At 39.7% G+C, this 15,003-nt stretch overlaps 1 protein-coding gene across 5 annotated transcripts in view; it reads left to right on the top strand.

Annotated features, from left to right (window-relative positions):
• The window catches only part of ZYG11B (zyg-11 family member B, cell cycle regulator), a 91,743-nt gene that overhangs the window by 65,870 nt on the left and 10,870 nt on the right, over nucleotides 1–15,003 (top strand). For all 5 annotated transcript variants that reach the window (XM_044770798.2, XM_014844299.3, XM_014844300.3 and 2 more), the window contains 3 exons: nucleotides 2,777–2,974; nucleotides 3,106–3,158; nucleotides 4,482–4,579. In XM_044770798.2, coding sequence (XP_044626733.1) covers nucleotides 2,777–2,974; nucleotides 3,106–3,158; nucleotides 4,482–4,579 — 349 coding nt within the window. The remainder of the gene's footprint in view (nucleotides 1–2,776; nucleotides 2,975–3,105; nucleotides 3,159–4,481; nucleotides 4,580–15,003) is intronic.

The raw sequence follows: 15,003 nt of genomic DNA, 5'->3' as shown, positions 1-15,003 counted from the left end.
CTGGTAAATTTTGATTGGATGGCAGTCATTGTGAAATTTACATTGCTAATTGCTGGATTTTATTGTTTTCCTTTAAAGAATCTTGGATTTTGTCTGACATGCAGTTAAGTTACTTGCAGATCAAGTTATTCCTTTCAAAGGTTATTTATCTACTTTGTTAGAATGGTTCAGATCAGTCTTTACCCTATGGCTGATATATGATTTAACCCTACTACTGTCCAATGTTTTGTTTATTATGAGATCTCTTCACTCTGGCTGATGGGAATGTGAACTATTCCTAACCGTGTGTGGCTTTGGGATTGGTTCATGCACTGCTTTCTGGTGATTCTTTCCCTAGCCTCATGGAGTTTCACCCCATATCAATACTCAACCAAAGATTTGAAGGCATCCCTCTGCAGGTGTCTTTCACTCTTTTTCTCTCTCTCTCAAGCTTTTTCCATTTCAGTACTCTGTTCTACAAATGTTTGCTGCCTTGGCCACCCTGAACTCTGATCTCTGTCTCTTCAACTCAGCAAAACTGCCAGATTCTTTCTCTTTAGATTTCCTTTACATACACAGCAATCTGGAAACTGCCCCATTTGAATACCTTCTCTCAGGGATCACATTCCTGTATAGCCTATTATCCACTGTCTGAAAATAGTTCTCTCATATATTTTGTCTGGTTTTCTGGTAACTTGTTTAGGGCAGGAAAGAATGGCCATAATTCTTTTGATGTTCTATTTTGTTCTATTCTGAATTTTTCCTTTTTGTTTTTTGTTTTAATAGTGGTGTCTTTGTGTTTTCTTTCTTTCTTTTGAGGAAGACTGGACCTAAGCTAACATCCGTGCCCATCTTCCTCTACTTTATATGTGGGACACCCACCACAGCATGGCGTACCAAGCGATGCCATGTCCACACCGGGATCTGAACTGGCGAACCGCGGGCTGCCAAAGCAGAATGTGTGAACTTAAATGCCGTGCCACTGGGCTGGCCCTGTCTTTGTGTTTTCTTGTGTGTGTGTGTGTGTGTGTGTGTGTGTGTGTATTTACTTTTTTTTATCAGTTACTATCTTGTAGTTGTATTATATGAGGTTCTTGGGGGATCTAATCAACTATTGTTTGTTGATTCTTACTCGTCATGGATTGTTTTCATTGTGAATAGTAATTTAGCATTGTGATGTGTCTTCTGTGGGGCTTTGAGTTCCAGGGGTGTGGGGTCTTTGTCTTTCTTTCTATCAAGCTTCCCCAAGCTTGGAGGAGATGGAGGCCTACTCGTTTGTTTGTTTTAAATGGCATATATTTCCTTTCCTTTTGTGTCGCTATAAAAATGATACATGCTATGTAAAAAATATAAATAATAAAAAATTAATGTGAAGTGCCTTTTCTTGTATAAATATGTGCGATTAGAGAGGGACATAGGAGACCTTGATTAATCATTGATGCAATAGAAAAATACAAGATTATACACATTCATGTAGTGAGTATAGTTAAACTTGTCTCTTCTACCCTCACTCTTTTTCATGGTTGGAGAAGAAAACTTGTTGGTCATTACAAAGAATACATTTGGACATGATGCCTTTCATTTTCATTTCTTATAGAATGATTTAAGCTAGGGAGTGAATAGTCTCTTAACAATGAAAAGACCAGGGTTTTTGGTTTCTAAGAAATGGAATAAATCTGTTAGGAAGAGAATTATGATTTCATAGTAGATCAAATGAAGTTTTAAGAATAAGGATTAATCTTCAGAGTGCTGAGATAAGTTAGATCTTAGATCCTTTGGGAGATCAATCACAGTATAAATTGGAAACCCCTCAGTTGTTTCCCCTGTGAACAGAGGTCTTCCTTATGTACTGCCTGGGGAAGCCACCACACCCCAAGTCCAGATACCTACCTTCTTTAGGCCAGCAGGCAAACTTTGGCATTCGGTGGAGGTCTAAGGCTATGAAATTTTTAAGACATGAGATCACTATATTGCTCAAACAAATGGATGCTTTTTTGTCTTCATCTTACTTAGGCTCTCCACATTATTCAGAATTGGTAATCTCTACGTCCTTTTGAGACACTCACCCCTCTCTGCTTTCTAGAAACAAACTTTCCTGGTTTTCTTCCTACCTCTCTTGCTGTTGCTTTTCAGCTTGGAGTTTCTCCAGACCACACAGATGGTGTAAATTTGAACTACAATCTTGCATGAGGGCAGGCCTCTGGTTGTAAATTACAAGGGAAGACTTCTACTTTTAGGCCAGAGCCCAGGTTATATAATAGGCTTCTTTTTCACGTATCTGTGCCAGTCGACTCTTTTATTGAGGTTTAACGCTTTGAAAGTCCTTCCCTTGTATGCGAAGTCTCAGTTCCAATTTCTAGCCCTTACCTTCTGCTCTTGCACGGCTATTAAAACCCGGTTCTCTTGCTCCTGCAGGTCAGTGATGGCCTGTTACTGCTCTAGTTTGGGTTTGTTTGCTTTTTATCCCAGCAAATAAAGTTAGATATTTAAAGGCTGCTAGCTATTTTTCACCCAGCATTTCTACATATGTTATAGCGGTAAATTTTTAGGTTATCTAGTTCACCATTTTGCCTGAAAAGGAACCCACTACTGTTTCTTTATTTTATTGTTTGGGGAGGAGAGGAAAAAAATCACCCATAATCCCACTGTGTTAACACAGCAACAATCTTCACCTTTTGTCCATATGCAGCTACATGTTTAAATCATTGCAGTCTCTGCTCTTTCTTAGAATGCTGGGGGTCATTTAGCCATTTGCTAAACATATAACTTTGATTTTTATGTCTTCTTTTTTTTCCAGAACAATATAGCTGAAGTACAAGAATTGCACTCTGAATTAATGTGGAAGGATTTTATAGACCACATCAGTAGCCTTCTACATAGTGTTGAAGTGGAAGTCAGTTACTTTGCAGCTGGAATTATTGCCCATTTAATATCTAGAGGTGAACAAGCTTGGACTTTGAGCCGTAGCCAGAGAAATTCTCTTCTGGATGATCTGGTAGGGTCATTTTGTGATTTCTGGAAGCATATAAACAACATTCGTAGTGGTTAAACTATCAAAGCCTCATAATGCAATAATGCAGTGCTAAATAAATGTTGTAATCCTTTCTTGTGTCTTGTATCTTGCAGCATTCAGCTATTTTGAAATGGCCGACTCCAGAGTGTGAGATGGTAGCATACAGGTAATTAGCAAGATAATATTAAGCCAGTAATCTAGTCATTTTGCTTGCCTAGAGATCATTCCTACTGGGTATATAGTTTTTCTCTGAGGCATCCATCTTTGTATTGGCTTTAAAAAAAGTATTTTTACTTTTTTCTGCTACCTATCATTCCTCAGTCCTTCGTTCTACAGTTTTTGAAGACAAGTGTCAGGGACTTCTTTTATACTCTTGAAATTCAAAGATGAGTAAGACACAGTGCCTGCACACAACAACCTTACAGCCTAGTAAGGGGAGACCAAATGTGAATCAGGTATAATTCACTATTGTACTAGTTATATGAAAGTGCTACAAGAGTGCTATGAAACTAAACATTAGATACTTAAATCTGTCCTGGAAAATCCAGAGGAAGTGGATTGTGAGCTGAGTTTTGAGAAAGAAGTAAGGGCAGAAGATTTTAGGAAGAGGATACAATGTATTAATGCAGAGGTCTAAAAAAGGTGACATTGAAAGAACCAGACACCAGATTAGTTTGAGGAAACAGTTTATAAAAATTTATGAAAGTGCATACTGGATTCCCAACTCTGTTTATGACAATTAGGTGACTTGATAGCTATGTAAGTATTACGCATTGCTGCATAAATATTATTACAACTTATTTTTGTTGTCTACTTCATAAATGCTGATGGCGCCAACGTTTTTGATTCTCCCAACTTATGTTCTATCCATTTTGGGGCAGAGGACCAGTGGAATGGAAAGGCTAATTCTAGACCTTCATGGCGTTCTACCGGTTAATTGTCAGCTAACTTCTCCTTTTCTAAGTTTCCAAACCAAGGTCTGCTGTTCTTCAAGTATGTATCTTCAAGACCAAAAAAGTACTTTGGAAAAAAATATTTTTTTCTGGGCCGGCCCCGTGGTCAAGTAGTTAAATTCGTGTGTTCTGCTTTGGTGGCGCCAGGATTTTGCTGGTTCAGATCCTGGGCGCAGACCTAGCACCACTCATCAGGCCATGCTGAGGTGGCGTCCCACATGCCACAACTAGAGGGACTCACAACTAAAAATGTACAACTATGTACCAGGGCCTTTAGGGAGAAAAAGGAAAAAAAAAATCTAAAAAAAAATTTTTTTTCTGTTACTACCATGTTTTGATCACTTTCCATCTTCTGTCCCAAGACTTTTGTGTGAATATGATCCTTTTTCAAATGGCTAAGACGAAGAAAAGATGTTCTATAGCTCATTTACACTAGTTTAAAAATAGTAGAATGTGGTTTCTAGAATGGAATTATTGTGTTAGGAAATAACACTAAGTATAAGATGTAACTTTTATTCTTTCCTTTTGACCTTTAGGTCCTTTAATCCATTTTTCCCATTACTTGGCTGTTTCACGACACCAGGAGTCCAGCTGTGGGCAGTTTGGGCTATGCAACATGTCTGCAGCAAAAATCGTATGTACCAAAAAGAGAAATTTGTCTTTCTGTTTCAAGTGAAATTCTCCTTACATGGGAAAGCCATTTCTAAATTGTGTGTTGAAGTAAGTTTTAGGGACACAGACTTTAAACAATACAATGTAAGAGAATTTTAGGTTATAAACTAGATTTATTCTTTCAGAATGAAAGAATGGCAATACTAGATACCGAATGACACTGGTGAATGAGACACACTCTTTTAACCTTATGGAATATAGAGATTAGGAGCCTACAGTGAGTCCATATGTTGAGCACAAGGTCTTAAGGAGATCCAGTGTTTATGGTGCATTCCAGTGCCCAGGCCTCATCCATACTAAATTCCATTGTTTAAGACATTCCTGGGGCTGGCTCAGTGGCGTAGTAATTAAGTTGGCACACTCTGCTTCAGCAGCCTGGGATTCGCCGGTTCAGATCCCGGGCATGGACCTATGCACCAGTCATCAAGCCATGCTGTGGTAGGCATCCCACATATAAAGTAGAGGAAGATGGGCTCAGATGTTCACTTAGGGTCAATCTTCCTCAGCAAAAAGAGGAGGATTGGCAGTGGATGTTAGCTCAGGGCTGATCTTCCTCAAAAAAGTAAATAAATAAATTTTTTTATGTTAAAAAATAAATAAATCAGGAACAAGGAAAAATAATTTGAAAAAACATTAAAGGTTTGAGGGAAAAGAGTAGAAATAGAATGTAGATATGTAGGCTGTTCATGGTGATTCATATACTTTTTTGTGGCTGGACTCCAAATAATCAGCTATGTGGCTCTCTTTCCATATAAGGGGGAAAAAACATTCCATATCCTCAGATGGAAGTAAAGCTTTTCTGAGCAGTTACCTACAAATTAAATTCCTTTTATAGGACCTTAATAGGGGCCATATTGTAAATGGCCTTATATAGGAAATATGAGAGTTGTTTTTTGGGTTTTTTTTGCTGAGGAAGATTCGCCCTGAGGTAACATCCATGCCAATCTTGCTCTATTTTGTATGTGGGTCACTGCCACAGCACGGCTGCTGATGAGTGGCGTTGGTCTGTGCCCGGGAACCGAATCTGGCCCACTGAAGTGGAGCACGCTGAACTTAACCAGTAGGCCGTGGGGCTGGCCCTGAGAGTTGTGTTTTTTTGTTTTGGGGGGGAGTTTTTGGTGAAGAAGATTGGCCCTGAGCTAACATCTGTTTCAGTCTTCCTCTCTTGTATATGGAATGCCACCACAGCATGGCTTGATGAGCGATGTGTAGGTCAGTGCCCAGGATCCAAACCTGCAAACCCTGGGCCACCGAAGCTGAGTGCGCAAACTTATGACTACACCACAGGGCTGGCCCCCCAAGAGTTGTTTTTAACAATAGTCTTATAGCAAATAGCAGTAACATTTTGTTAGATTCTTTCTTGTTGCATTCTTTGATGAAAACTCAGTGTGTACCACAAAAAGGCAAGTCAGCAAAAGGTCGTCTGTGTCAGGTGGACAGAGGAGGAGGGTTTAGGGAATGGGATGTGACAGAGAAAACTGCTTTGTAACCACCTGAACTTCCACCTGGCAGGGTTTCTGGCTGCTCTTACTAAATTCCCCAGAAGCAGAGTTGTTTGTTTATAACATAAGACTGCCTCATTAGCCTCATTAAACTGCCTCTGCCCTAAAAATTATCTTCTTGTGCTGAACCCACAGGTTGTGAGAACTCCCTAGTTTATTGAGCCTACCCCATCTTATGCCAAGCCTCTATAATCTCTAGCCTTCTGTCCTCATTATTCAAGGATGCACTTTTACAGTTCCATAGGAGAAAATAAAAAATAATAAGTAGATAATAGTGCTTTTTCATGTAACTGTTTATTTTTGTTAATACTTGAGGTATTGCTATTCTTTCAAGTTTATTCTATGGAATGACCACCCTAAAGAATTTATTCTAAAATGCACTGTAATTGGGGGAATGTTAGAATATTTTATCTCAACTCAGATAGTTCAGGTTCCTACTTTCTTGCTCTCCTGGCTTGTTTTGTTTATATTTAAATGGAATTTACTTCTCACTTTGCTTTAAAAAGTTTTAATGCCGTTTATGGCTTTTAATGATTAAGAGATACTATTGCATAGTGATTAAGAGCACACAGGAATCTACCTGGATTCAAATCATGTTCCAGCAATTACTATGTATGCCCTTTTGAGAAAATTATTAAGCCTGGGGCTTCAGTTTCCACATTTGTTAAATGGGAATAATAATAGTGCCTATTTCATACATTATGATGAACCTTTTCCCATATTTTAGAAAGTTTTTGACACTGTCATTTGTAATAATCACATAATCGTTACTATATGGTGTGTTAGTTTCCTAGGGCTACCGTAAGAAGTACCACAGATAGATGGTTTAATACAAAAGGAATGTCCTCTCTTGCAGTTCTGGAGGCTAGAAGTCTAATCAGGATGTCAGCAGATCCATGCTTTCCCTGGAGGCTTGAGAGGAGAATCCTCTTTTGCCTTTTCTAGCTTCTGGTGTTTGCTGCCAATTCATGGCATTCCTCGACTTGTAGATACATCTCTCTAGTCAAAAGGCCGTCTTCTCCCTGTGTGTCTTCACATCGTCTTCTGTGTGTGTCTGTTTCTGTGTCCATATCTCCACTTTTCATAAGAACACCAGTCATATTGGATTAGGGCCCACCCTAATGACCTCATCTTAACTAATCCCATCAGCAACAACCCTATTTTCAAATAAGGTCGCATTCTGAAATACTGAGGGTTAAGACTTTAACCTGTCTTTTGGGGGTACACAGTATGATCCATAACGTATGGCTATCCATTTATTAAATGGACTTAGTAATTTATGTAGCCATTTCCCTATTGAACATTTAGGTAGTCTACCTTTTAATTTTAAAATTATACTCAAATGCTTGTTTTTATAGAGATATTCATGGCACCATTATTTATAATAGCAAATAACGAAATAACCTAGAGGTCCAGCAATAGAGAAATGTTAGATAATGTCGGAATATTCAGACAGTGGAATATTTGCATGTCATTATAAGTGAAGAAGATATGACAGAAAATTATATAAGCAGAAACTTATACTCTGGGTCATGACAGAATAACTGTACCAGACTAGCCCTCCAGCCATAAATAATAGAAAACTGGAGGGGAAATTTGAAACAGTTTTTTTCTAGACGTTAGACAAAAGACAGCAAGGATTCCAGTCCCTGAAAGCAGGAAAACAAATAAGATGAGCTCTACAGTCTCCCTGGCTTTCTTCCTGGAGGCATTTACCAGACCAGGCTTAGGGTGGGGAAACCAAGTATAGCACAGCAATTTCATTGACTCTTTGAACTGAGGAGACAGAAATCAGAGTTTGGCAAGACTGAGGTGCCTGGAATTTGTGGGATAGAGTAATGCAGAGGTGGTAGCTACATCTAGAAAGAACTCCAGAAATCTTCATAAGGGTTTCTTGAGTCTTTGACTGAAACTAAGCTGTGCATGTCTAGGGTGAGACTCCTTGAGGCCTGAAAAAGAACAAATACCAAGGAACTGCTGACTGAACATTTGGAGGTCACACAGGGTTGGGAAATATTCGAGTTCTAAACAGTAGAAAGAACTTAGTACCCAAGGCATTCATTACAGATGTCAAAAGAACTAGAAGAGATTACACTAGCCCCCAAATAAAGGCTTCTTTAGGGCAACCCTAACAAAGTGTAAAAACAAGTCTTGAAATGGTCATGCTGCTCTGCAAATAAACTATCTGCCAGCGGAAGAGTGTGCACTTTTTTTAAAAAAACAACACAATCTAGACAGTCAACAACATGTTTAGTATCTGACAAAAATTGCTAGATGAGGGAAGAAGCTTAGAAAATGTGACCTATAACCAGGAGAAAAATTAGGCAATTGAAACAGACCCAGAAATGATGGTGGTGATGGAATTAGCAGAAGAGATCTTCAAAACATTTATTTATAGATATAATCCAAGATTTTAAAGAACAAATGAATAATAAGAGGAGAAAAAGATAAAACAGAAGTGCTACAGCTAAAACTTTAAATATTTGACATGAAATCCACAGGAACTTAATAGATAACACAGAAGAAAAGATCAGTGAAATTGAACAGAAACTATGCAAACTGAAGCTTAGAGAGAAAGAAAGCTGGAAAAAAAAAGAAAGAACACTAGAACTACCCTGATAGCAATACCAGGTAAAGACATTATAAGAAAAGAAAATTACTAAACAATCTCTCATGAACATAGATGAGGAAATTCTTAACAATTTTTTAACAAACAGAACCCAACAGCTTATAAAAAGGACCCGGGAGGTTATTCCAGGAATGCAATGTTGTTTAACATTTGAAAATCAGTGTTTTTCATCCTGCTACCAGACCGGGAAAGAAAAGCAATTTGATCCTCTCAGTAGATACAGAAAAAGCATTTGACAAATGTTGGCATACAGTCCTGATAAAGAGCATCTAAGGAAATCGTACAGCTAACATCAAAATTAATAGTGAAAAATTAAATGTGAATGTTTCTCCCTATGATCAGGAACAAGGCAAGGGTATCCAGTCTCACCACTATCGAACATTGTAATGGAGGTTCTGTCCAGTAGGATCAGGAAAGAAACAAATAAAAGGCATCCAGATTGGAAAGAATGAAGTAAAGCTGTTCTCATTTGCAGATGACGTGATTATCTATGTAGAAAAATCCCATGAAATCTGCAAAAGGGCAACTAGATCTAATAAGTGAGTGTCTCAGGGTTCCAGGATACAAGATCTATGTACACCAATCAGTTGCATTTCTGTATACCAGCAACAACCAATATAAATGGAAAAGTGACATTATAGTTGCATCAAAAACTATGAAATACTTAGGCATATATCTGACAAAGATGTGCAAGACCTGTGTGCTGAACAAAGCATTACTGAGAGATGTTAAAGAATACCTAACTAAATGGAGAGACCTACCATGTTCATAAATTAGAAGGCTTAATATTGTTAAAATGGCAATTCTCCCCAAATTTGCTGTAGATTTACAAAATCTCAGCAGGCTTTTGAAGAGAAGTTGACAGGCTGTTTCTAAAATTCATATAGAAATGCAAAGGACCTACAATATAGTGTTAAAAACAAAATTCAACTGAGTAAATTTAAAGATCTAATTGGCTTTATTAAACAGTTCATGAAATGGGCAGCATCTAGTACATAGAAAAGAGCTCCAAGGAACTGTACAAAATGGAAGACTTTCATGGGCAGAAAGAGGCGAGGCAAGGAAGTTATGCAAACAAAGGGCAGAAAGTTTCACGCAAGGTCACCTTCTTTGGGAGAAGGTGGGGCTCTGTCAGGCAGATTGCCTTGCTCGTGCTGACCAGGTAATTCCAGACTGACTGGCTGAAGATCACATTCCTGGGAGAGGCTGAAACTGCAGTTGGGGTAGGTGTTAAGTCTTGATTTGCTGACGTGGGGCTTAGCACAAATTACTCCATTTTGGGCCTGTTGTTTCTTTTTGAACGATCACCCCTTTTTGATCAGACCGTCAGCCAAACTGAGAGATGTGATAAAAATGTAAGACATTAGCGCCACTCTCAGCGACTGCTGAGTACTTGTCCCACCTCTTACCCATCCTCTGTGGGACGTTCACAGTCCATGATTTTTTTTTTCTGAATCTCTGTTATAGTCACAGGTCACAACTTTTAGGCTCATAATTTTTTAGTCAGTCATTTTCTTCATTGCTTTTCTGGTATACCAGTCTTAGGGAGATCATTTGCTTGGTGGTTAGCAGCTGTGAACATGCATTTAAGGCTTTTGAGAAAATACAGCATGCCGGGGAGAATACTATGATTGTGATAAGCAGGATAATGTCTAGAGTGTACTGCAGAGCCATGGTCCCCAAGATTCAAACCAATCAGAATCAAATAAGTCAAAGAAAGACGCCAGTGAAGGAGTCACTTTCTTAAGCCGGGTGGCTTGTTCATTGATCTTATGTACCTGAGTTTCATCTTCCCCAGAAATGTTAATCCAGATGCAGCAAATGGTGTTGGCCACAGCACAGGCACCTCCTTGTTCAGCTAAAAGATGATCAGGGGCCATCCTATTATCAAGAACAACTTTGGCCAGAGAGTCTAAGGATTTTTGTTGGGCAGCTATCGCTTTTTCGCAACAGATTCTGCAATATTTTCAAGAGTTATGGAGAGATTCCTAATCATAGCCTCATTTGTACTCATTCGTAACCAGTGAAGTAGGGACCTGCCAAAGGAAGGAAATTCCGAATCATGAAACCCTCCTGGTAGGTACTTTCTGACTCGACAGTATCAATTCAGGGTTGTTGACCAGTGAGATGACTCAGTCTGTCTGTGAACAGTCAGGGGCACAGTCAGGTAACCTAAAAGGCATTGCCTGGTGATGCACCAGCCCTCCAGACATTCATAGGCCCAAGGAGCATGATAACCGCCACAGATAAAAATAAATCCTGTCAGGACACAAACCACTCCTGCTAAGGTGGCATTGTTAATGGACAGATCAGAGTTTTTTGTGACAAATCCAGCAGTCTGAAAGATCACCCCCTTTAGCAATGGCCTGGGAGATATGGATGATGATGTTATCCTTCCAAGCCAGTGCCGGAGTAAAAGAAAGAAAGAAGAAAGGGTTTCATGTTTAAAGTATGAAGTCTTGATCCGGCATCTTGGGTGGAAGCAGTCTACATCGATGTCAGCTCTTTCTCTTTATCAGCAGTTTGATTCAGAGGTCTCCACTGTCTGCACAGGACCAAACGTCAAGTGGAGCCTTCTTTATTTATTTTTTATTTTTTTGAAGATTGGCAACAGTTGTTAGCTCAGGCGCCAATCTTTTTTTTTTTTTAAGATTTTTAAAATTTTTTTCCTCTTTCTCCCCAAAGCCCCCCGGTACATAGTTGTATATTCTTCGTTGTGGGTCCTTCTAGTTGTGGCATGTGGGACGCTGCCTCAGTGGGGTTTGATGACCAGTGCCATGTCCGCGCCCAGGATTCAAACCAACAAAACACTGGGCCACCTGCAGCGGAGCGTGCAAACTTAACCACTCGGCCACGAGGCCAGCCCCAGTGGAGCCTTCTTTAGCTGTGAGATGTGTACCCAAGGTTCAAGTCCCTGAAGTTTGGTTGCCATCTGGCTAGTGAGGAGGACCTGGTATAGTCCCTTCCAAGGAGATCGAAGGGCAGTCTTCGTTCTTAGTGATTACAAATGAGAAGAGTGGGAGAGAATTGGGAATGTTAGTTTGGAGAGTTGTAGCCATAAATTTGAGGAAACTAGAATAATTCAGGGTCCAGTCAAGTTTGTAGATATACAACAAAACCTCGAAAACAATTAACAGGACTAAAATCTAGCGTCTGAAAGGTACAAACAGGCCGGCCCAGTGGTGCAGCGGTTAAGTGCGCACGTTCTGCTTCGGCAGCCCAGGGTTCACTGATTCGGATCCCGGGTGTGGACATGGCACTGTTTGTCAAGCCATGCTGTGGTAGGCGTCCCACATATAAAGTAGAGGAAGATGGGTACGGATGTTAGCTTAGGGCCAGTCTTCCTCAGCAAAAAGAGGAGGATTGGCAGCAGGTGTTAGCTCAGGGCTGATCTTCCTCAAAAAATAAATAAATAATTAATTAAAAATAAGAGGTGCAAACATAATTTTTCTCTCTGCAATTACCCCCATTTTTGTCTTCTTACCAAAGATAATCACACTAAAACTAATTTGTTTGCATTAAACTTGGCCTGATATTGATATAAGTGCAACAAGAATAGTGATTGGCCATATAAGCTCTTTTTAAGACTGCTTTGCTGGAACTTTTCATAAGGAATCTCAGAATGAACTCTTGAAATCTTCCGAGTCCAAAAAACCAAGGCAAGGACTTGCCATCAGATTTTACCTGGTAAGGCTGCTGGGAACCGTTTAAGAAAGGTACCAGGCCGATTTTTCCCAGCAGTTCCTTAAAGCTACTGTTTGTATCTGAGTCTATACACGTCTCTCTCGAATATGGCACTCTAGTCAAAGCCTTGGCAATACAGCGAATGTTTCCAATTGTGTCCTGTTATAAGGAGAACAGATTTTGATTGAACTTATGCAAATAGCTATGTTGCAACAAAAAGTATATTCAAGAATTTCCAAATCCTGGAGGGATCAGGTAGGGAGCAAAAGTAAATATTTCATACTTTACCAAATTGCTGTAAGCCATGGGTAGCTTAAAAGAAAAGGTTTCTTTTTTTTTTTTTTTTAAGATTTTATTTTTTATTTTTCTCCCCAAAGCTACCTGGTATATAGTTGTATATTTTTAGTTCTGGGTACTTCTAGTTGTGGCATGTGGGACGCCACCTCAGCATGGCTTGATGAGCGGTGCCATGTCTGCATCCAGGATCCAAACTGGTGAAACCCTGGGCCACTGAAGTGGAGTGCGCGAACTTAACCACTCGGCCACGGGGCCACCCCGAAAAGGTTTCTTTAAATCTGGAAAAAACAAAACGTTAAGTAACCAGCAATGTTTCAAATAAAAAGTCATCAAAATTATAATCATCGTCCTCAGTTTGTTCAGTCTTGTGTAATTAATACTTGTTCTGGTTGAATCTAGTTTTTCTATTAGTTTTAGAAATTTTTACCTAGTTCAGTTTTATGATCGCAAAGGTATTAGAAACCTGTACTTGTCAAAGTCCTTTCCATGAATGTCCTAGAGAATGAAGCGCTTTTGTAGGAATACTTTTGCAAAAGCATCATAGTAAAACAATAACTCTCTGTAAATGACAAAAGACTTAAAAAAATGCCCAGGGTTAAAGATCTCATGAGAGTTTGTTATAATGGAAATGACAAGGATATTTGGTTATTTCTGTGATATGCAACATTTTAAGATAATAAATAGAATTATGACTGACCAGTGATATACCAGGACATATCAAATTTCTAGGAAATTCATACAGTTTCTAGGACTCTTATATACCCAGACAAATACAGCATAAGGAAGGCTTAGCATCCCACACATCTGTGAACAGCTAATTTTTGACAGAAGAGCCAAGAGCATACAGTGGAGAAAGGAAAGTCCCTTCAATAAATGGTGTTGGGAAAACTGGACAGCCACATGCAAAAGAGTGAAAGTAGACCATCATGTTACACCATATACAAAAATTAACTCAAAATTGATTAAGGACTTGAATGTAAGATTTGAACTGTAAAACTCCTAGAAGAAAGCATAGGTACTATGTTCTTTGACATCAGTCTTAGCAGTATCTTTTTGAATATCTCCTTAGGCAAGGGAAACAAAAAATAAACAAATTACATCAAATTAAAAGCCTTCCGCACAGCAAAGGAAACCATCAACAAAAACAAAACACCCTACCAGGGCCGGCCCAGTGGCACAGCAGTTAAGTTCGCACGTTCTGCTTCTCGGCAACCCAGGGTTCGCGGGTTCAGATCCTGGGTGCGGACATGGCACCGCTTAGCACACCATGCTGTGGTAGGCAACCCACATATAAAGTAGAGGAAGATGGGCACGATGTTAGCTCAGGGCCAGGCTTCCTCAGCAAAAAGAGGAGGACTGGCAATAGTTAGCTCAGGGCTAATCTGCCTCAAAAAAAAAAACACCCTGGGGCTGGCCCCGTGGCCCAGTGGTTAAGTTCGCGCGCGCTCCGCTGCGGGCGGCCCAGTGTTTCGTTAGTTCGAATCCTGGGCGCGGACATGGCACTGCTCATCAGACCACGCTGAGGCAGCGTCCCACATGCCACAATTAGAACCCACAACGAAGAATACACAACTATGTACCGGGGGGCTTTGGGGAGAAAAAGGAAAAAATAAAATCTTTAAAAAAAAAAAAAACAAACACAACACCCTACCAATTGTGAGAAGATATTTGCAAATCACATATCCAATAAGGGGTCAATAACCAAAATATATAAAGAACTTATATTGGGGTCAGCCTGGTGGCGCAGCAGTTAAGTTTGCACATTCTGCTTCAGTGGCCTGGCATTTGCCAGTTCGGATCCCAGGTGCAGATCTGCCCACCGCTTGTCAAGCCATGCTGTGGCAGGCATCCCACATACAAAGTAGAGGAAGATGAGCACCCTATTAGCTCAGGGCCAGTCTTCCTCAGCAAAAAGAGGAGGATTGGCAGCAGATGTTAGCTCAGGGCTAATCTTCCTCAAAAAAAAAAAAAAAAACTTATACAACTCAACAACAAAAAAATAAACAACCCAATCAAAAAATGGGTAGAGGATATGAACAGACATATTTCCAAAGAAGATATACAGATGGCCAACAGGCACGTGAAAAGATACTCAGCATCACTAATTATTAGGGAAATGCAAATCAAAACCACAGTGAGATATCATCTCACACCAATCAGAATGGCTATCGTTAAAAAGTCAAGAAATATCAAGTATTGGAGAGGATGTAGAGAAAAGGGAGCCCTCTTTCACTGGTGGTAGGAATATAAATTGGTGCAGCTCGTATGGAAAAC

The sequence above is a fragment of the Equus asinus genome, chromosome 5 (genome assembly GCF_041296235.1).
Source record: "Equus asinus isolate D_3611 breed Donkey chromosome 5, EquAss-T2T_v2, whole genome shotgun sequence".
Classification (NCBI taxonomy): Eukaryota; Metazoa; Chordata; class Mammalia; order Perissodactyla; family Equidae; genus Equus; species Equus asinus.
Note: the sequence above shows the minus strand (reverse complement) of the source record. Positions and strands in the feature narration are given on the sequence as shown.